We start from the raw sequence: 23,970 nt of genomic DNA, 5'->3' as shown, positions 1-23,970 counted from the left end.
TCTACATCAACAAAAAGAACACCGAAGAGGAAATAACCAGATCAATACCATTCACAGTAGCCCGCAAGAAGATAAAATACTTAGGAATAAATCTTACCAAGGATGTAAAAGACCTATACAAAGAAAACTATAAAACTCTGCTACAAGAAATTCAAAAGGACATACTTAAATGGAAGAACATACCCTGCTCATGGATAGGAAGACTTAACATAGTAAAAATGTCTATTCTACCAAAAGCCATTTATACATATAATGCACTTCCAATCCAAATACCAATGTCATACTGTAAGGGGATAGAGAAACAAATCACTAGTTTCATATGGAAAGGAAAGAACCCCCGGATAAGCAAAACAATACTGAAAAAGAAGAAGAAAGTGGGAGGCCTCACCCTACCTGATTTCAGAACCTATTATATAGCTACAGTAGTCAAAACAGCCTGGTACTGGTACAACAACAGGCACATAGACCAATGGAACAGAATTGAGCATCCAGATATAAATCCATCCACATATGAGCAGCTGATATTTGACAAAGGACCAGTGTCAGTCAATTGGGGAAATAATAGTCTTTTTAACAAATGGTGCTGGCATACCTGGATATCCATTTGCCAAAAAATGAAACAGGACCCATACCTCACACCATGCACAAAAACTAACTCCAGGTGGATCAAAGACCTAAACACAAAGACTAAAACGATAAAAATCATCGAAGAAAAAATAGGATCTACCCTAGGAGCCCTCATACAGGGCATAAACAGAATGCAAAACATTACCAAAAATGACGAAGAGAAACCAGATAACTGGGAGCTCCTAAAAGCCAAACACCTATGCTCATCTAAAGACTTCACCAAAAGAGTAAAAAGACCACCAACAGACTAGGAAAGAATATTCAGCTATGACATCTCAGACCAGCGCCTGATCTCTAAAATCTACATGATTCTGTCAAAACTCAACCACAAAAAGACAAACAACCCAATCAAGAAGTGGGCAAAGGATATGAACACACATTTCACTAAAGAAGATATTCAGGCAGCCAACAGATACATGAGAAAATGCTCTCAATCATTAGCCATTAGAGAAATGCAAATTAAAACTACGATGAGATTCCATCTCACACCAACTAGACTGACATTAATTCAAAAAACACAAAATAATAAATGTTGGAGAGGCTGTGGAGAGATTGGAACTCTCATACACTGCTGGTGGGATTGTAAAATGGTACAACCACTTTGGAAATCCATCTGGCGTTATCTTAAACAGTTAGAAATAGAACTACCATACAGCCCAGAAATCCCACTCTTCGGAATATACCCTAAAGATACAAGACCCTTCACACAAACAGATATATGCACACCCATGTTTATTGCAGCTCTGTTTACAATAGCAAAAAGCTGGAAGCAACCAAGATGTCCATCAACGGACGAATGGGTAAATAAATTGTGGTATATTCACACAATGGAATACTACGCATCGATAAAGAACAGTGACGAATCTCTGATACATTTCATAACATGGAGGAATCTGGAAGGCATTATGCTGAGCGAAATGAGTCAGTTGCAAAAGGACAAATATTGTATAAGACCACTATTACAAGATCTTGAGAAATAGAAAAAACGGAGAAGAACACATACTTATGTGGTTATAAAGGGGGGAGGGAGGGAGGGAGGGAGAGGGCTTTTTATTGATCAATCTGTAGATAAGAACTGCTTTGGATGAAGGGAAAGACAACACTCAATACAAGGAAGGTCAGCCTAATTGGACTGGGTTAAAAGTAAAGAGGTTTCCGGGATAAAATGAAAGCTTCAAAGGTCAGCGAAGCAGGGGCTGGGGTCTGGGGAACTTGGTTTGAGGGGACTTCTAAGTCAATGGGCAAAACAATTCTATTATGAAAACCCTCTGCATCCCACTTTGAATTGTGGCGCCTGAGGTCCTAAATGCCAACAAGCGGCCATCTAAAATACATTAATTGGTCTCAACCCACCTGGAGCAAAGGCAAAGGAAGGACACCAAGGTCACACGACAACTAAGAACCCAAGAGACAGAAAGGGCCACATGAACCAGAGACCTACATTATCCTGAGACCAGAAGAACTAGTTGGTGCCCGGCCACAATCGATGTCTGTCCTGTCAGGGAGCACAACAGACAACTCCTGAGGGAGCAGGAGACCAATGGGATACAGACCCCAAATCGCGACAAGAGGAATCCCAGAGACAATGCTCCCCAGAACTTCTGATGGCACAGGACAGGAACCATCCCCGAAGACAAATCATCAGGCATGAAAAGGACTGGTCAGTGGGGGGAGAGAGATGCTGATGAAGAGTGAGCTAATTAAATCAGGTGGACATGGGAGAATGTGTTGGCAACTCTTGACTGGAGGGGGGATGGGAAGATAGAGAGAGAGGGAAGATGGTAAAATTGGCACGAAACGGGAGACTGTAAGGGCTGACTCAATAGGGGGAGAGCAAGTGGGAGAAGGGAGTAAGATGTATGTAAACCTACATGTGACAGACTGATTGGAATGGTAAATGTTCACTTGAAGCTTAATAAAAATTAAAAAAAAAAAGAAAAAGAAATATTGATGTTAACGTATTCTATGGTGTTAACATAAGAAAGTTTGACCCTATTTTATGCATATTGTGTATAATCTGAAGAGAAAAATGAGTGAAACTTACTACATGGTGTTCAGTATTGGAAAATTAGGTCAGCTCACAAACACCAGATTTTCCATATTCTTGCCATGTTAGAGGAGAAACAGAAAGTCCTGCTCACAAAGACTGCCTGGGAAAATTGTCATCTATCTAGTACAGAGGAGTCACAATGGTTGAGAGTTTGGCTGCTAACCAGGAGGTTGGAAGTGGAAATCCACCAGTCACCCCTTGGAAACCCTGTGGGACAGTTCTACTGTGTCCCATAGCGACTCTGTGAGTCGAAATTGACTCAATGGCAAAGTGTTTGGTTTTGGGTTTGGTTATCTAGTACAAAAATTATTTCAACTATGCTCCCTATTGAGAATTGTTCCCCGTGGGGTTGCTCAGATTACATCAATGTTCTTAAGCCCAGTTTCCTCAAGGATTAATTAATTCATCTCAGGTAGTAAACATTAGGTTTCTTTACACACAAAAAATGTCTGGACATGTTGAATAACTGTTACTGGGTTTAAAAACCAAGGAGCATTTGTAAAGGCAGCTATATGGGCTCCATAGTAACTAGTCTGTGGTTTAAAGCATCAACAATAGTAGATTAAAAGAAAAAGAATCAACAGTGGGACAATGGATTGCATGAGACATGTATGTAAGCTTGATCCTTTTTTGTTATTTCTTTAAAGATTTTTTACATTTTTCTAAATAACAGAGTAGCTCACAAAATAAAGAAGATCACCTGTGAGTACTGTGCTCCTTTAAAAAAAATCATCTATATGAGACCAAATGGGTAACAATTACTTTAAAGAAAAGATGAGAAGGTAAGGAGAAGGGAAAACTAGATTACTGTACTGGAAACAGAGGAACCAGCATGGAAATAATGACAATGTTGACACCTTGTGAAGAATATAATAGTGTCACTGAACAATTTGTGTAGAAATCATAGAATGGGAACCTAATTTGCTGTGCAAACTTTCACTGGCAACACAATACAGTATTATTTTTAAAAAGATTTTATAATTTTATCCAGTTTGATTTCAGCAATCATTTTAAGTAGAGAGACTTTCTCTACTTTGTCATGGAGGAGCTGGGAAAGAGACATAGAAATGTTAGTTGTCATTACATTTGGGATTCCTTGCCGTCTATCCAACTGAGATAGTAGCTCCTTGGTTAATATACCTTCCCTAGGTTTTTTTTAGGTTTAGGCACGCCTTTGAAGAGGCTAAGGCTGTAAAACAGACTTCCAACTCCAACCCTGAGGGGGTTCCCTTGAGACCATTTATGAGCTTTAAACTCTCAGAAGCTGAGTCTGAGAAAGGAAAATAAAATTCTTAAGGACAGCCTCCACCGAGAACTTTCTCTTCTCATTTTTTCACAATTTAAGAGAAGGAATATATCTTATAGAAGATCTGATGTTACAGGCAGCACAGAGAAATTTTTTTTTTTTTTTGTATTTAGGAAAACTGCACCAAGCCTTATATAGTCATTAGAAGATGGAGAAAGCACCATCTAAATGCCAGTAAAGAGCACAGGAGGCTCAGATGTAGAGTGATGGGCTAAAAGTAATGATGAGGCAGGTTAGAGTCAAAATCTGATCTAGAAGCCAAGTCTCCTGATCCTCCATCTCCTAAAATGCCTCCAGGGATCACATGCTTCTAGGAAGGCCTGTTTAGACTGTGGGTCTTGGTATAAGAAAAACAAGAGACCTGGGATGGCACCCCATCCCACAGCCCACCTTGCCCCATTTCCCATGTGCATGCTTCGTGTGCCATGTACTAGTCTTTCATCACAGAGAAGAGAAAGAAAAGGCACTGTAAGAAATGAGGGACTAGCTTTGAAAACATTTTCTTGCCTTCTCAAATTTAAAAGATTTGAATAGATGTGATAAAAATAATTCCCTTCCCACAAAAACAAACTTTTCTCTATTGCTATAAAAATTGACCGGAAAAAAAAAAAAGTAGATTGAAAGCTACATAGCAACCCTGGTGTCCCTCTTTCTGTGTCATCCTATTTTAAATGGAAAGAAGAGTTTTCATAACGGGTTGGGACAGGGCCAGGGGCTATTGAATGTTGGATTCTGTATACCAACTGTTCTGCTTGTAAGAAACAGAATAAACCATATCATTTGTCACATATTCTGCACAATCTCAATGCTAAATGGGAGGGAGTTACTCAGGAATTCTACTGACAGATGCAGTAGCCCCTCTTGTGACTAAACAGGTGAATGTCTGTATTCAGATCCAGAGCAAGTCTACCAACCTGCTTTTGGGAATTTGCTCTGCAAATAGAGAATAGGATAACTTAGATGTGCTTACGATGTTAACGGAAGGACTTAACCAAGTGTAGTCACTTTTGTTTCAGAAGGATTTCCACCTGTGACAGCACACCGTTTTTCAATATTAAGTTTTTCCTTTTTTTTTTTTTTAACCACATGGCTTATCCTCATTCTAGTAGTTGGGAGATTCTCTGCTCAGTGCTTCAAGTAAGGGAGGTACAACAGAAAAAAATTAAAGCTTTTTCCCTACTATTTATTTCAAAAGTTTCAATCTGATAGAGAAATTTTTTAAATCTGGCATAAACCATAGATTTAGGAAAATGGTATACTATAAGTTTGCCTACCAGAGATTAAGTAAACATTTGCTAGGTTGATCAAAGAGAAGGAGGAGAAAGTATTAAAAAGAAAAGCAATGAGACTTAAGTTTTGTTGAGTTCTTTTGAAGGGAACCTGAAACTTATTCCCTTAAGAACTTCATGGAAAAATCCTAAAACCTCTGGGCCACTTTCAGTTATGACATAAATCTCAGCACCAAACTGAAACCAAACCCACTGCCATCAGGTCAATTCTGATTCACAGTGACCCTATAGGACAGAGTAGAACTGCCACATAGAGTTTCGAAGAAGCAGCTCGTAGATTCAAACTGCCAACCTCTTGGTTAGCAGCCACAGCACTTAACCACTAAAGCATGAAGATTTCCAATCTCAGGATAGCCCTGTTTAAAACGTCAATCTTCACCTCTCTTCTGCTGTTCATACTCCTGCCACATTGAGGTTGATGTAGTCTTCTCTGTTATTCCTCCTCCCTCTTTTTCCTTTGGATCTTGCTCTTTCAGGTTAAAACCAGTTACCGTGGAGTCATTTCTGACTTGTGGCAATGCATTGTGTGTCAGAGTAGAACTGTGCTACATAGGGTTTTCAATGGCTGATTTTTCAGAATTAGATCACCAGGCATTTATTCTGAGGACCTTCTGGGGATTCAAACCTCCAACTTTTTGGTTAGGAGCCTGGTGCGTTAACTGCAACACCCCAGAATAGATTAGATAGATAGATAGATGATAGATAGATAGATAGATAGATAGATAGATAGATAGATAGATAGATAGATAGATGATAGATAGATGATAGATAGATGATAGATAGATAGATAGATAGATAGATAGATGATAGATAGATAGAAAAAATGATAGATAGAGAGATAGATGATAGATAGACAGATATAGATAGATAGATGATAGATAGATAAATGATAGATAGACAGATAGATGTTAGATAGATAGATGATAGATAGACAGATAGATAGATGATAGATAGATAGATGGATTGGTGATACATAGATAGATGATAGATGATAGATAGATAGACAGATGATAGACAGATGATAGATAGATAGATGATAGATAGATGATGGATAGATAGAAAGAAAGAAAAGAAAGAAAGAAGGATAGATATGTTTCCAAACACGATTGATTTGCTGCTTGTACTCTCGTTAAGAATAACTAAGAGGAGGCGGGGCCAAGGTGGCAGAATAGACAAAAGCTTCCGGCTAGCCCTCTTACAACAAAGACCCAAAACAACAAGTGAAATGAGTATATTTACGACAAGTTAGGAACCCTGAACATCAAAGGCAAAATTAGAAAACAAACTGAGTAGCAGGGAAGGAAGAGATGGTTCAGAAGCAGAGAGGAGTTACTGGACTTGAATGGCTGGGAGACCTCAGGCACCATTCCAGGGAGTGGCTGCTGTGGGCTGATCCTAGCATTCAGCGACAGTTGCCTCAGGGAGAAGCAGCCAGCCACACAGTTTACACACAACACTGGAACCAGACAAGAAAGACCAGAGAAGAAGGATGCTTGTGGCAAAAGCTGAGTAAACCAAAAAAAAAAAAAAAAACAAACCCAGTGCCATTGAGTCGATTCCGACTCATAGTGACCCTATAGGACAGAGTAGAACTGCCCCATAGAGTTTCCAAGGAGCGCCTGGTGGGTTCGAATTGCCGACCCTTTAGTTGGCAGCTGTAGCACTGAACCACTAAGCCACCAGGTTTTAAAAACTGAGTACTTATGTATATTTTACCATGCCCCTGCCCCCATGTCTGCTTCAGTGGCTGTTGATTTCTCTGGGCCTGAGATAGGCCCTGATGAGCACCTAGAGCCATCCTTCCAGCCTTGGAGAGGGAATAAATTCACCTTTGGGGGAAAAGATAATTTCCCAGCTCCACTAACCGAGGGAGCTCAGCACAGAAGCAGCTCCTGTCCAGGCATAAAAGGTCCATGGACTTTGAGTACCTTTCCCCTCTGCATGGACCTGTGTGGACCTATTTCAGGAGAATAGGCCTTTGTTGTCAGGCTCCAACTATTTCAGCTGTGTGGTGGAGAGGTGAGTGTCTGATGTGTGACAGTGTTTTGCCTGTTGAACAGGGTCCTCACCTACCCACATCAGGGGCCTAAGGACTAGTGACTCCACTCAAGTCACCAAGCCACCTGTGATAGCGCTCCAAGGAAAACTGGTATCTCCCAGTCCTTACAACCAAAAACTTTGTGTCCCCATGGGCTGTATGCAGAACCCAACCACCTGTACGTCCTAAGGTAAAGGTACCCACTTTCCTCAGAGACACTTGGAGGGTGATTCTCAGCCCCCTGCCTTGTTCAGAGCATGACCCCCTGCTGCAACCAGATACCAGTATCTACACCAATTACCCCTGCCCCTCTAAGACTGTAGGAAAGAGCCTGTACCACACACTTGATGATCAGCTACCTGGACAACTGAGCTGAATCCATGCAAGAAAAGTGAATGGACTCCTAGGCTCATATACTTGATAACAGCTCTAGCCATCTGGGGACAGGACGTCAGAACTTCAAAGGTGAAAATAATCAAGTTAGCTCACTCAACCAACTCATTCAGGTATATCAAAACAAAACCAAGCAAGAAGCTAGGATACAGTAAGCAAACATAAAATAAACTTACGCAATGACTTATAGACGGCTTGGAGACAACAGTCAATAAGTCAATATCAACTCACATAAAGAAACAAACCATAATTGCTTCAACAAGTTCTCAAAACAAAGAATCAGGGGATCTTCTAGATGAAAGTGCCTTCCTGGAATTACGAGAGGTAGAATACAAAAGATTAACATACAGAAGCCTTCAAGACAGCAGGAAGGAAATGAGGCAATACACAGAGCAAGCCAAGGAACACAAAGATAAAGCAATTGAAGATATTACAAAGTTATTCAGGAACATAATGAAAAATTTAATAAACTGGAAAAATCCATAGGGAGACATCAATCAGAAATTCAGAAGATTAACAATAAAATTACAGAAGTCGACAACTCAACAGAAAGTCAGAGCAGCAGAATTGAGTAAGTGGAAGGCAGAATTTGTGAACTTGAAGACAATGCACTTGGCACCAATATATTTGAAGAAAAATCAAATAAAAAGAAGTTTAAAAAAGTGAAGAAACCCTAAGAATCATGTGGGACTTTATCAAGAGAAATAACCTACGAGTGATTGGAGTACCAGAACAAGGAGGGATAACAGAAAATACAGAGAGAATTGTTGAAGATTTGTTGGCAGGAACCTTTCCTGATATCATGAAAGATGAGAAGATATCTATCCAAGATGCTCATTGAACTCCACATAAGGTAGATTTTAAAAGAAAGCCACCAAGACATGTTACAATCAAGCTTTGCAAAACTAAAGATAAAGAGAAAATTTTAAGAGCAGCGAGGGATAAACAAAAAGTCACCTACAAAGGAGAGCCAACAAAAGTAGGCTCGGGCTACTCTGCAGAAACGATGCAGGCAAGAAGGCAATGGGATGACTGATATAAAGAATTGAAGGAAAAAATTGCCAGCCAAGAATCATATTTACAGCAAAACTGTCTCTCAAATATGAAGGTGAAACTATGACATTTCCAAATAAACAGAAGTTTAGTGAATTAGTAAGAACCAAACCAAGACTACAGGAAATACTAAAGGGAGTTCTTTGGTTAGAAAATCAATAATATCAGGTATTAACCCAAGACTAGAACAAAGGACAGAGCAATCAGATGTCAACCCAGACAGAGAAATCACAATAATAAATCAAGATAAAAAAAACACTGAACTTCTTGGATCAAGTGGACATATGAGAGTATGTTGGCATCTCCTGTCTGGAGGGCAGATGAGAGGACAGAAGGGTTAGGAAGCTACCCAAATGGACACGAAGAGAGAGAGTGGAGGGAAGAACTGTGCTGTCTTATTGGAGGGCGAGCAATTAGGAGTGTATGGCAAGGTGTATGCAAATTTTTGTATGAGAGACTGACCTGATTTGTAAACTTTCACTTAAAGCACAATAAAAATTAATTTAGAAAAAAAAATGCTCAAAACAGGAAACAGCAATATTATTAGGTAAAAGAAGGCAACATTAAAACAATAAAGATGGACTGAGAAATGTACTCATAAATCTTTCATACAGAGAGGAAGACCAGGTGATATAAAGAAACAAAAGTTAGGTTTAAGCTTAGAAAAATATGAGTAAATATTAAGGTAACTGCAAAAGAGACAAACTACCCTCATATCAAAATAAAATATCAGAAAAAATAGAAATGAAATCAACAACAACGAAGAAGAGGAAAAGACAATATAAAAAGATAAACTACACAGAACAAAAAATTAGGTGATAAACTACACAGAACAAAAAATTAGGTGGGAAAAAGAAATTGTCAACAACACATAAAAAAATACATCAAAATGATGGCACTACATTCATACTTATCCATAATTATGCTGAATATAAATGGATAAATACACCAATAAAGAGACAAGAGAGTGGCAGAATGGATTTAAAAAGCATGATCCATCTATGTACTGACTACAAGAGACACACCTTAGACTTACAGGCACAAACAAACTAAAACTCAAGGGATAGAAAAAAAATGTATCAAGCAAATAAACAATAAAAAAAAAAGCAGGAGTGGCAATATTAATTTCTGACAAAATAGACTTTAAAGTTAAATCTACCACAAAGGATAAGGAAGGACATTATATAATGATTAAAGGGACAATATACCAGGAGGATATAACCATATTAAATATTTATGAACCCAATGACAGGACAACAAGATATATAAAATGGACTCTAACAGCATTGAAAAGTGAGATAGACAGCTCCACAATTACAGTAGGAGACTTCAACACACCACTTTGGGTGAAGGACGGGACATCCAGAAAGAAGCTCAATAAGGACACAGAAGATCTAAATACCACAATCAACCAACTTGACCTTATAGAATTATACAGAACACTCCACCCAACAGCAGTCAAGTATATTTTCTTTCTTAGTGCACATGGAACATTCTCTAGAATAGACCACATAAGCAAACCTTAGCAAAATCCAAAACATCGAAATATTACAAAACATATTCTCTGACCATAAGGTCAAAAAAGTGAAAATCAATAACAGAAAAAGCAGGGAAAAGAAATCAAAAGCTTGGAAACTGAGCAATACCCTCATCAAAACTGACAGGGTTATAGAAGACATTAAGGATGGAATAAATTCAAAAACTTCCTATCAGAACCTTTGAGACACAACGGAAGCAGTGCTCAGAGCTCAATTTAGATCAATAAATGCACACATCCAAAAAGAACAAAGGGCCAAAATCAAAGCCTTATCCCTACAACCTGAACAAATAGAAAGAGAGCAACAAAAGAAAGCCTCAGGCACCAGAAGAACCAAAAAATAAAAATTGGAGCAGAATTACATGAAATAGAAAACAGAAAAACAATTGAAAGAATTAACAAGACCAAAAGCTGGTTCTCTGAAAAAATTGACAAAATTGGTAAACCACTGGCCAAACTGACAAAAGAAAAACAGTAGAGGAAGCAAATAACCTGAATAAGAAATGAGATGGGTGATGTTACAACAGACCCAACTGAAATTAAAAGAATCATATCAGATTACTGTGAAAAACTATACTCAAACAAATTTGAAAACCTAGAAGGAATGGATGAATTCCTAGAAAGACACTACCTACCTAAACTAACACAAACAAAGGTAGAACTAAATAGACCCATAACAAAAGAAGATGTTGAAAAGGTAATCAAAAAACCCCCATCAAAAAAAGCCCTGGCCCAGATGGCTTCACTGCAGAGTTCTACCAAACTTTCAGAGAAGAGTTAACACCACTACTACTAAAGGTGTTTCACAGAATAGAAAAGGATGGAATACTACCTAACTTGTTCTATGAAGCTGACATATCCCTGATACCAAAGCCAGGTAAAGACACCACTAAAAAACAAAATTAAGGACCTATATCCCTCAGAAACTTAGATGCAAAAATCCTCAACAAAATACTAACCAATAGAATTCAACAACATATGAAAACAATAATTCCCCATGACCAAGTCGGATTCATCCCAGGTAAGCAGGGATGATTCAACATTAGAAAAACAATTAATGTAATCCATCATAGAAATACAACAAAAGACAAGAATCACATGATTTTATCAATTGATGCAGAAAAGGCTTTTGACAAAGTTCAGCACCTATTCATGATAAAAGCTCTCAGCAAAATAGGAATAGAAGGAAAATTCCGCAGCATAGTAAAGGGCATTTATACAAAGCCAATAGCCATCATCATCCTAAATGGAGAGAGTCTGAAAGCATTCCCCTTGAGACTGGGAACCAAACAAGGATGCCCTTTATCACCACTCTTATTCAACGTTGTGCTGGATATCCCAGCCAGAGCAATTAGGCTAGATAAAGAAATAAAGGGCATCCAGATTGGCAAGGAAGAAGTAAAATATCTCTATTTGCAGATGACCTGATCTTATACACAGAAAACCCTAAAGAACCTTCAAAAAAACTCCTGAAACTAATCTAAGAATTCAGCAGAGTATCAGGATACAAGATAAACATACAAAAATCAGTTGAATTCCTCTACACCAACAAAAAGAACATTGAAAGAAAATCACCAAATCAATACTATTTACAGTAGACCCCAAAAGATAAAATACGTAGGAATGAATCCTACCAGAGATGTAAAAGACTTATACAAAGAAAATTACACAAACTTCTTCAAGAAACCTAAAGAGACCTACATAAGTGGAAAAGCACACCTTGTTCATGGATAGGAAGACAACATTTTTAAAATGTCTATTCTACCAAAAGCCATGTATATAGATAAAATGCAATTCCGATCCAAATTCCAATGCCTTTTTTTAATGAGATAGTGAAACAAGTCACCAACTTCATATGGAAAGGAAAGAGGCCCTGGATAAGCATAGCATTATTGGAAAAGAATAATAAAGTGGGAGGCCTCACTCTACCTGATCTTAGAACCTATCATACTGCCACAGTCATCAAAACAGGTTTGTACTGGTACAACAAGAGATACATAGACCAATGGAACAGAATTCAGACTCAGACACAAATCCATCCACATATAAGCAATTGAAATTTGACAAAGGCCCAAAGTCAGTTAAATGGGGAAAAGATAGTCTTTTTAACAAATGGTGCTGGCATAACTGAATATCCATCTGCAACAAAATGAAACAAGACCTATACCTCACACCATGCACAAAAACTAACTCAAAATGGATCAAAGACCTAAATATAAAATCTAAAGCAATAAAGATCATGGAAGAAAAATAGGGACAACGTTAGGAGCCCTACTATATGACATAAACAGTAAACAAAATATTAATAACAACTAGAAACTAGATAACTCGGAGTCCTTAAAATCCAACACCTACGCTCATCCAAAGGCTTCACCGAAAGAGTAAAAAGATTACCTACAGACTGGGAAAAATTTTTAGCTATGACATTTCCAGTCAGTGCCTGATCTCTAAAATCTATATGATACTGCAAAAACTCTACAAAAAGACAAATAACGCCATTAAAAGATGGGCAAAGGATATGAACAGGTGCTTCACTAAAGAAGGCATTCAGCTAGCTAACACGTACCTGAGGAAATGCTCAGGATCATTAGCCACAAGAGAAATGCAAATCGAAACTACAATGAGATTCTACCTCGCTTCAGCAAGGCTGGCATAATCCAAAAACACAAAATAATAAATGTTGGAGATGTTGTGGAGAGACTGGAACACTTATACACTGCTGGTGGGAATGTCAATTTGTACAACCACTAAGGAAATCATTTTGGCCCTTCCTTAATAAGGTACAAACAGAACTACCAAATGATGCAGCAATCCCACTCACTGGAATATAAAACCCAAAACCCACCACCATCGAGCCGATTACAATTCCTAGAGACCCAATAGGACAGAGTAGAACTGCCCCATAGAGTTACCAAGGAGTGCCTGGCAGATTCGATTTGCCAACCTCTTGGTTAGCAACCATATTACTTAACTACTGCGTTACCAGGGTTTCCCCTTGGCATATAGCCTAGAGAAATAAGAGCCTTTATACAAACAGATATTGCACACCCATGTTCATTTCAGCACTGTTTACAATAGCAAAAAGATGGAAGCAGCCAAGGTGCCCATCAACGGATGAACAGATAAATAAATTATGGTATAGTCACACAATGGAATACTACCTATCGATAAGAACAGGGATGAATCTGTGAAACATTTCATAACATGGAGGAATCTGGAAGGCATTATGCTGAGTGAAATTAGTCAGTTGCAAAAGGACAAATATTGTATAAGACCACTATTATGAGAACTCGAGACATAGTTTAACCTGAGAAGAAAATATTCTTTGATAGTTATGAAAGGGGGGAGGGAGGGAAGGGGAGGGGTATTTACTAATTAGATGTGGATGAGAACTATTTTAGGTGAACGGTAAGACAACACACCGTACAAGAGAGGTCAGCACAACTGGACTAAACCAGAAGCAAAGAAGTTTCCTGAATAAGCTGAATTCTCTGAAGGCCAGCATAGCAGGGGCAGGGGTTTGGGGACCATGGTTTTGGGGGACATCTAAGTCAATGGGCATAATAAAATCTATTAAGAAAACATTCTGCTTCCCACTTTGGAGAGTGGCATCTGAGGTCTTAAATGTTAGCAAGTGGCCTTCTAAGATGCATGAATTTGTGTCAAACCACCTGGATTAAAGGAGAATGAATAACACCAAAGACACAAGGTAATTATGAGCCCAAAGACAGAAAGGGCCACATAAACGGGAGATTACATCAACCTGAGACCAGAAGTACTAGATGGTGCCCGGCTGCAACTGATGGCTGCCCTGACAGGGAGCATAACAGAGAACACCTGAGGGAGCAGGAGAGCAGTGGGAAGCAGACCCCAGATTCTCATAAAAAGACCAGACTTAATGGTCTGACTGATAATAGAAGCACCAAGGTGGTCATGGCCCCCAGACCTTCTGTTAGCCCAAGACTAAAACCATTCCCAAAGCCACCTCTTCAGACAGGGATTGGACTGGACAATGGGATAGAAAATGATGCTGGTGAGGAATGAGCTTCTTGATTCAAGTAGACACATGAGACTATGTTGGCATCTCCTGTCTGGAGGAGAGATGAGATGGCAGAGGGGGTCAGAGGCTGGCCAAATGGACATGAAAAGAGAGAGTGGAGGGAAAGAGTGTGCTGACTCATTAGCGGGAGAGCAATTAAGACTATATAGCAAAGTGTATGTTTTTGTATGAGAGACTGACTTGATTTGTAAACTTCCACTTAAAGCACAATAGAAAAATAAATAACTAAGAGTCAAATGGATTTTAAAGCAGACTTAGTTCATTACTTGTGACAAGTAAGGAGGCAGGGAGATCACTGTCAAAGCACTGTCTCCCTGAACAAAGGGCTGGAGAAAGTTTTTATGCTACCCGGGAAAGGGGGAGTCATACATATTCATTGAATTCCTGGGAAGTAGCAAGTATATTTATCATGGGGCTAGGAATTAGCAAGGAAGTAGCTGCTTGGCCTGAGTCTTTGGGTTCCTTGACTTGAGTTTCAGAGCTTGGATTCAAGTTCAGGTCACCAATGGTCTCATAGCACATGCGGGGGGGGGGGGGGTCTGATTTCAGCTGGTTTACCTGAAAAACATCTGCAAGCAGGGAGATTAGAAAGAAAGAGTATGGCGGGCCTTTGTAATCTTGACTGTAATCTGGTGTTTAAATTTGTTTTGTAAAATCCCTCACTGGCATAGTTTTCAGCCCAGAGCCTGTCTGTTTCCTAACTGGTCTCAGATAGATAGATACATATTCCAATAATATTAGGAATATCAAGAACATTCTATGAATATTAGGTGAACTTTGGGGATAAGATCCAATAATCAGTTTAACACCAACCAAAATTCACCACAGAGGAAAGGGAAAGCCTGGCTATGAAGATATATGGCAGAAGGTTAAACATGACCATGAAACAATTATGAGTCATCAGTGTGGTCTATAATGGAAATTATTATGAAAACTATAAAGGCACGAGTTAGAAAGTTATTGTCTTCTATTCTGCAATAAGCCAGAAATTTATCAGTGTTATAATCAATTTCCCTTACTATAAAGTTAAAATGTTGGGAAGAGACCAGAGAGAGTAAAATATCAATTTGAATAATTAAATAAAATATACTTAAATCCTAGAACAAAACAGGAAATATTAAGTGAGAATTAATTTACTGCCTTTTCAATATAGCAACGCTTATCTTTTAATTAACAATAAAGAATGGAAAACTTTTCTCCACATTGGAGAATCAAATTCAGCTGTTCTTGTCTATTTTTTGGGGTCTATTTCTGTCTCAGAAGTCTGCAACTGAAAGCTTTGTCTGTCCCGCAGCACTCCTTGCTGTTTTTGAACTCATGGATAAATTTGCTTCTGTTGTTGTTGAAAAAAAAAATATTACTTTCTTTAAATCATTAAAACAAGAGATTTTCTACTAATCAAAACAGGGTACAGTCTTAGAAATAAGGCATTATCTGCATTAAGGCTGGGTAGGTTTCTTTTCCCTAGGCACCTCTTGCCTAAATTAACACACAATCACATGCAGATCTATATCAGCCATTCTCCTGAAACACAACAGCCTTCCAGTTACTGTGTGTTTTCTCAGTAAAATCTCCCAATTGGTAGAACCAGTACCACCAGGGAACTCATTAAAATAGTAGGCTCCTGGCCTTCTGTGAGACCTATTGAATCAGAATCTTTGAGGGTGAAGTTATTTTTTATATAAATTCTTTATGGGCTTCTTAAACGTACAGTAAAATTTGAGCAGTATTTTCCAATTGATTAACTCTGGGAAGACTTTATTTTTTGATCTCATTTTATGATGCCTGTAGCATTTACTTTATCTCAGAAATTCCATCATCTCAAAATTTGCTTAACTCTTCGTTTTTCTCATCTGAGAAATGGGAGAATATTACTTCACAGTTATTGAATTATTAAATGAGTACGTAAAGTGCTGAGCACTGAACTTGGCATATGGTAAGGGCTCAGCAAATGATGATGGTGATGAGAAGGAAGGCAAGTTGGGGGCAGGTGAAAGCAGGAATGCTCTGATAACTTTCTGATCTAGTTCCCTGAATGCATTTATCATACACAGGGAAGACTGTAAGGCTGTAAGTCCAAAGGGTTAAAATAGAACAAAATCGGGCAAAAGAACACTTAGTAAAAGTCTCTTTATTTGCAGATGACATGGTGTGGATTTAGAAATTAAAAAAAAAATAAAATAAAATAAAGTTTTAGAATTAACAAGTTAATTTATCAAGTTAGCCGAATACAAGGCCAACATACATAAGAAACAATTGGAAAATAAAAATATTAAGGACACTTAAAATAGCATGGAATCTTTACACATGGGAGTAATTCTGACTAGGATACACAAGATCACTACCATGAGAACTAAAATTATTGCTTAGAAAAATTAAGGATGACCTAATGGAGAAATAGTCCATGTTTATGGCATGAAGACTCAATGTCGCTATCAATTTTCCCCAAACTGATCCATAGATGTAATAATCCATTTAAAGCTGGGAAGCAATGGGTTCAAAACTGTAGCTGAAATTTTGTGGAAATTGAAAAGAGACTCTAAAAATTGGTAAGGAATCACGAAAGACCTAGAATAACAATATCATTAAGAAAAATAAAAAAGAAGAAAAATCAAACTATAAAGCTGCATTTATAAGCACATTACAATATAGGGGAAATGATGTACTAATTAACAGATAAATGAAACAAAATACATACAGAGCCCAGAAACAGACCCACACATATATGGTCACTTGATTTCTGCAAAAGAGCCACTGCAATTCAATGGGAGAAAGATGGTCTATTCATTAAATGGTCATGGAGCAACTGGACATCTCAATGGTTTTATATATATATATAAACCAAGCTCACTGCCATCGAGTCGATTCCGACTCTTAGTGATCCTACAGGACAGAGTAGAACTGTCCCATAGAGTTTCCAAGGAGCGCCTGGTGGATTCGAACTGCCAACCTCTTGCTTAACAGCCGTAGCACTTAACCACTACACCACCAGGGTTTCCTATATATATATACATAGATATATACCATGAAGTCTATTTTACTACATAAACAAAAACTGACTTGAAGTAGAATATGGACCTAGGTGAAATAAACATACCCATGCCTTGGATAACATTGCAAAGAATGGGAATTCCAGAACACTTGATTGTGCTCATGAGAAACCTTTACATAGATAAAGGGGCAGTTGCTCAGACAGAACAAGGGAATACTGATTGGTTTAAAGTCAGGAAAAGTGTGTGTCAGGCTTGTATTCTTTCACCATACCTATTCAATCTGTATGCTGAGCAAATAATACAAGAAGCTGGACTATATGAAGAAGAACGGGGCATTAGGACTGGAAGAAGACTCATTAACAACCTGCGGTATGCAGATGACACAACCTTGCTTCCTGAAAGTGAAGAGGATTCGAAGCACTTACTAATGAAGATCAAAGACCACAGCCTTCAGTATGGATTGCACCTCAACATAAAGAAAACAAAAACCCTCACAACTGGACTAATAAGCAACATCATGATAAATGGAGAAAAGATTGAATTTGTCAAGGACTTCATTTTACTTGTATCCACAATCAACGTCCATGGAAGCAGCAGTCAAGAAATCAAAAGATGCATTGCATTGGGTAAATCTGCTGCAAAGGACCTCTTTAAAGTGTTGAAGAGCAAAGATGTCACCTCAAAGACTAATGTGCTTCTGACTTAAACCATGATATTTTCAATCGCATCATATGCGTGTGAAAGCTGGACAATGAATAAGGAAGACTGAAGAAGAAATGACGGCTTTGAATTGTGGTGTTGGCGAAGAATATTGAATATCCCATGGATTGCCAAAAGAACGAACAAATCTGTCTTGGAAGAAGTGCGGCCAGAATGCTCCTTAGAAGCAAGGATGGAGAGACTGCATCTTACATACTTTGGACATGTTGTCAGGAGGGATCAGTCCCTAGAGAAGGATATCACGCTTGGCAGTGTACCAGGTCAGTGGAAAAGAGGAAGACCTTCAACAAGGTGGATTGACGCAGTGGCTGCAACAATGAGCTCAAGCATAACAACGATTGTAAGGATGGCTCAGGACCAGGCAGTGTTTTGTTCTGTTGTGCATACAGTCACTATGAGTCGGAACCGACTCTACGGTACCTAACAACAACAACAGCAATGCCTTGGATTAGGCTAGGATTCTAACAGGACAGAAAACATATTAAGTGTAAAGGAAAAAAATTGATTAGTTGAACTTTATTAAAATTGGAACCTTTGTACATTAAAGGACATTATTTTATTTTTTTGTTGTGCTTTAAGTGAATGTTTACACTTCACATCAATTTCTCATACAAAAACTTACACACACATGGTTATGTGACCCTAGTTGCTCTCCCTGTAATGTGACCGCACACTCCTCTCCACCCTGTATTTCCTGTGTCCATTCAGCAAGCTTCTGTCCCCCTTTGCCTTCTCATCTCACCTCCAGGCAGGAGCTGCCCACTGAGTCTCACGTGTCTACTTCAGCTAAGAAGCACACTCCTCACCAGTATCATTTATATTTGATTGTCCAGTCTCATCTTTGTCTGAAGAGTTGGCTTTGGGAATGGTTTCAGTTTGGGGCTGAAAGAGATTCAGGGGGCCACGTCCTCTGGGATCCCTTTAGTCTCAGACTATTAAGTCTGGTCTTTTTACTAGAATTTGAGATCTGCACCCCACTTTTCTCCTGCTCCATCAGGGACTCTCCGTTGTCTTCCCTGTCAGGGCAGTCATTGGTTGTAGCTGGGCACCATCTAGCTCTTCCAGTCTCAGGCTGATGGAGTCTCTGGTTTATGTGGTCCTTTCTGTCTCTCAGGCTCATATTTTCCTCGTGTCTTTGATATTCTTCATTCTCCTTTGCTCCAGGTGGGTTAGGACCAAACGATGTGTCTTAGATGGCCTCTCACTTGCTTTTAAGATCCCAGACGCCACTCACTAAAGTGGGCTGCAGAACAATTTCTTATTAAACTTTGTTATGGTAATTGACCTGCATGTCTCCACAAACCATGGTCCCCAAACCCCCCCCCCCCCCCGCCGCTACTCTGTCCCTCGAAGTGTTTGTATTTAGGAAACTTCTTAGCTTTTGGTTTAGTCCAGTTGTGCTGGCTTCCCCTGTATTGTGTGCTGTCTTTCCCTTCACCTAAAATACTTCTTGTCTACTATCTAGTTAGTGAGTTCCCCTCTCCCTCCCTCCCCACCCTCATAACCATCAAAGAATGTTTTCTTCTGTGTTTAAGCCTTTTCTTCAGTTCTTATAATAGGGGTATCATACAATATTTGTCCTTTTGCAACTGACTAATTTCACTCAGCATAATGCCTTCCAGATTCAGGCATGTTATGAGATGTTTCACAGATTCATCATTGTTCTTTATCATTTCGTAGTATTCCAATTTGTGAATGTACCATAGTGTGTTTATCTCTTCTTCCATTGATGGGCACCTAGCTTGTTTCCATCTTTTTGCTATTGTAAACAGTGCTGCAGAGAACATGGGTGTGCATATATCTATTCATGATAGGGTTCTTATTTCTCTAGGCTATATTCCAAGGAGTGGGATTGGTGGATTGTATGGTAGTTCTATTTCTGCCATTTTAAGGAAGTGCCAAATCGATTTCCAAAGTGGGTGTACCATTTTACATTCCCACCAGCATTGTGTAAGTGTTCTAGTCTCTCCATAACTTCTCCAACATTTATTTTTTTTGTGTTTTCTGGATTAATGGTAGCCTTGTTGGGGTGAGATGGTATCTCATTATAGTTTTGATTTGCATTTCTCTAATGGCTAATGAGCCTGAGCATTTCCTCGTCTATCTGTTAGTTGCCTGAATGTCTTCTTTGGTGAAGTGCCTGTTCTTATCCTTTACCCAGTTTTTAATTGGGTTGTCTTTTTGTTGTTGAGGTTTTGCAGTATCTTGTAGATTTCAAAGATTAGGCAATGATCAAATTTGTCATAGCCAAAAATTATTTCCCAGTCTTCAGGTTGTCTTTCTACTCTTTTGGTGAAGTCTTTGAATGAGCATAGGCGTTTGAATTTTAGGAGCTCCCAGTTATCTGGTTTCTCTTCTGGTCTTTGTGCATCATTAGTCATGTTTTGTATACTGTTTATGCTGTGTATTAGGGCTCCTAGCATTGTCCCTATTTTTTCTTCAATGTGGTTTATTGTTTTATGTTTTATATTTATGGCTTTGATTCATTTTGAGTTTGTTTTTGTGCATGGTGTGAGGTATGGGTCTTGTTTAATTGTTTTGCAGATGGATATCCAGTTATGTCAGCAGCATTTGTTAAAGAGACTGTCTTTTCCCCAGTAAATGGACTTGGGGCCTTTGTCAAATATCAGCCGCTTATAAGTGGATGAATTTATGTCTGGATTCTCAATTCTGTTCCACTGGTCTTTGTATCTGTTGTTGTACCAGTACGAGGCTGTTTTGACTACTACGGCGGTATAGTATGTTCTAAAATCAGGTAGTGTGAGGCCTCCCACTTTGCTCTTCTTTTACAGTAATGCTTTACTTATCCAGGGCCTCTTCCCTTTCCATATGAAGTTGGTTATTTGTTTCTCCACCTCATTAAAAAATGTCTTTGGCATTTGGATCAGGATTGCTTTGTATCTTTAGATCACTTTGGGTAGAACAGACGTTTTCACTATGTTGAGTCTTCTTCTCCATGAGCAAGGTATGTTTCCCTACCTATATAGGCCTCTTTTGGTTTCTTGCAGTAGTGTCTTTTACTTTTCTTTTATAGGCCTTTTATACCTCTGATTAGATTTATTCCTAAGTATTTTATCTTCTTGGGGGCTACTGTAAATGGTATTGGTTTGGTGATTTTCTATTTAATGTTCTCTTTTTTTTTTTTTTTTTTGGTGTAGAGGAATCCAGCTGATTTTTGCATGTTTATCTTGTATCCTGATGCTTTGCTGAACTCCTCTATTAGTTCCAGTAGTTTTTTTGTGGATTCCTTAGGCTTTTCTGTGTATAAGATTATATCTTCTGCAAATAGAGACACTTTTACTTCTTCCTTACCAACTTAGATGCCTTTTATTTCTTTTTTTAGCCAAATTGCTCTGGCTAGGGCCTCCAGCACAATGTTGAATAAGGGTGGTGATAAAGGTATCCTTGTCTGGTTCCTGTTCCCAAAGGAAAAGCTTTTAGGCTCTCTCCATTTAGGATGATGTTGGCAATTGGCTTTGAATAAATGCCCTTATTATGTTGAGGAATTTTCCTTCTATTCCTATTTTGCTGAGAGTTTTTCTCAGGAATGGGTGTTGGACTTTGTCAAATGTAAAGGACATCATTCACAATCTATGTTGTTTTTGACAAGAGCTCACATCCAGAATATATAAAGAGCACCTACAAATGAATAATAGACAAATATCTCAACTAAAAAATAAGCCAAAAACCTGGACAGGCAGTGAACAGAAAAAAATATCCAGATGGTCAATGAATAGATGAAAAGGTGCTCAGCAAATTAAAACCACAATGAGATAGCACTACATAACACCAGAATGGTTAAAAACAACAAAAACAACAACAAACCCGACAGCATTTATGGTGAAGATATGGAATAACTGGAACTCTCATTAGCATGATGCACAAGGGACTGTCGAAGATACCTGGGCAGAATGAATAGTCATGTGCATTTACACATCTTCATTCTCTGGCCATGACACAAGCCTTTATTCTCCATAGGACCTCTTGGTAAGAGGACCTAGGTGCTCAGTAAACACTCCTTTATCTGAGGAGAAAAGGCACAGAGATGCCTCTGCATTTATTCAAGAGCACAGCTGTAGGGTTTTCGTATAAGCTGCAGGTGCCAGGAGAGCACTGTGTCCACAGCACAGAAGTAAGTGGCTGAGTCTTCAGGTTTAGAGGCTGTGATGTGCAGGGAACTTTCCTGTTTTGATAACGTGCCTCTAAGTCTCTCTTTCTGCTTTTTTTCCCCAACTGAATACAGGAGGAAGAGGAATTCAGGACCTTCCCCAGGATCTTGCTTATACCACTGTAGGCTTCTAAAATAGGTGGCTGAGTAACTGCAGTTGAGGCTGGAATCATCTCCCTCCTGGAGTATCAGTGCCCGAGGACTCTGTTCCACTTGGTCTTCTCCACTTGACCCTGGTCAGGAAAACAAAATCAGCAATGATACCAAGTTTTTAGTTCACCAGTTTTGAAAACAGCCAGCAGGAAACCTGGGGTGAGCTGAGACCGTGCCTCTCGTCTTCAGCTTTGGATGAATGTGCCCATATGGTCCTTATCTTTTCAACTTCAATAAAAGGAGCTTTGGTGGGACTAACTGAAAGGCTGGCGGCTCAAACCCACCCAGTGGCTCCTCAGAAGCAAAACCTAGAGATCTGCTTCCATAAAGATTACAGCCAAGAAAATCCCATTTGACTACCCCATGGGGTACTCTGTCACGTGGAGTCACTATGAGTCAAAATCAAGTCCACAACATTTAACCACAACAACCTCCAACTTACAGTCAAACTGAAGGCACATGACTATTAATGCATATCCCAGCATATTCTCCATCCCGATATCTCAGTCTTGATACAATTTGTGATTCCAAACCTTCTTTTCTTAGAAGAGCTGTTTCTGTGTCTTAGTTCTTGTTTTCCAATGCACAAGAGAGCCTTCTTGTTGGTGACTCAGCCAATCAATGCAAGCCCTTGGTAACTTCCATGCTTTTGAAATCTAAGGCACCCGTGCAATGAGGGATATGGAACCACTGCCACCTCTTGGCCACACATGCAATCTCACGGTACCCACTTCATGTCAACTATAAGGAAAAAAGATAAGGAAATACAGCCTTCATACTTGGAGGGCGTAGTGTATATGACGTTTAAAGTAATACTCAGAAAAGCCCTGTCTTGGCTGCACTGTTCATTTTTCCATTGTTCTTTGAATGACCTTCAAGCTAAGCTGCTACCAGAAGTTCTAAAGTACTTGAAACAAAGTGGTAAGTGCAGTGGATTTTGTTTCTCTTTAAAGGATGTAAGAATCTGAGCATGTAAAACCTTCAATCTCTGGGAAAAAGAGAGAGAGAATCAAATGCATTGTGGATATGTCTAGAAAGCTTTTTGATACAATGTGCAGAGAACTGGGAAGGTAAATTAAGAAATCCATTTCTGTGAATAATTTTATGCCTGGCTACAGAGAAAAGACCAAGTGTGATGAGTCACAAACTCGATAGATCCTGGAATGGAGGGAGAGAAGAGCATGGCAGAGGGAGAGAAAGAGCTCTCCATTTATGGACCTCAGAGACTCAAGAGCCACTGTGCCCATGCAAATGATAAACATGTCACAGAATGTAACTAATGTACAGTAAAAATAAGCTTTACTTTCTTATTTGATGTCAAGTGCCATAGTTCTCATTCACAGAGGCAACTGCTTCTATCTTGTGTGTGCACACACACACACACACACACAAAGTATTTTCAGATAAACTTATATGCTGCATTCTGTGCCTTACTTTGTTTGCACTCAAAATATCTTTTAGAGATTCTTTATGATTTAATGGCTGCCCAGTATTCATTGCACGAATGCACCATATTTTAATTAAGCAGTTTTGTATTTTTGCAATTTTAGGTTGTTTCCAGTCTTCTACTAAGTCAATTTATG

General features: G+C 38.9%; 1 gene segment (V, D, J or C); it reads right to left on the bottom strand.

The window, feature by feature from the left end:
* Positions 1–22,123: 22,123 nt before the first annotated feature.
* On the bottom strand, positions 22,124–22,881 carry LOC111748393 (T cell receptor alpha variable 20-like). The segment is given in 2 exon segments: positions 22,124–22,467; positions 22,830–22,881. Coding segments are annotated over 2 exon segments (396 nt in total).
* Positions 22,882–23,970: the final 1,089 nt, after the last annotated feature.

The sequence above is a fragment of the Loxodonta africana genome, chromosome 10 (genome assembly GCF_030014295.1).
Source record: "Loxodonta africana isolate mLoxAfr1 chromosome 10, mLoxAfr1.hap2, whole genome shotgun sequence".
In the NCBI taxonomy this organism is placed as follows: Eukaryota; Metazoa; Chordata; class Mammalia; order Proboscidea; family Elephantidae; genus Loxodonta; species Loxodonta africana.
Note: the sequence above shows the minus strand (reverse complement) of the source record. Positions and strands in the feature narration are given on the sequence as shown.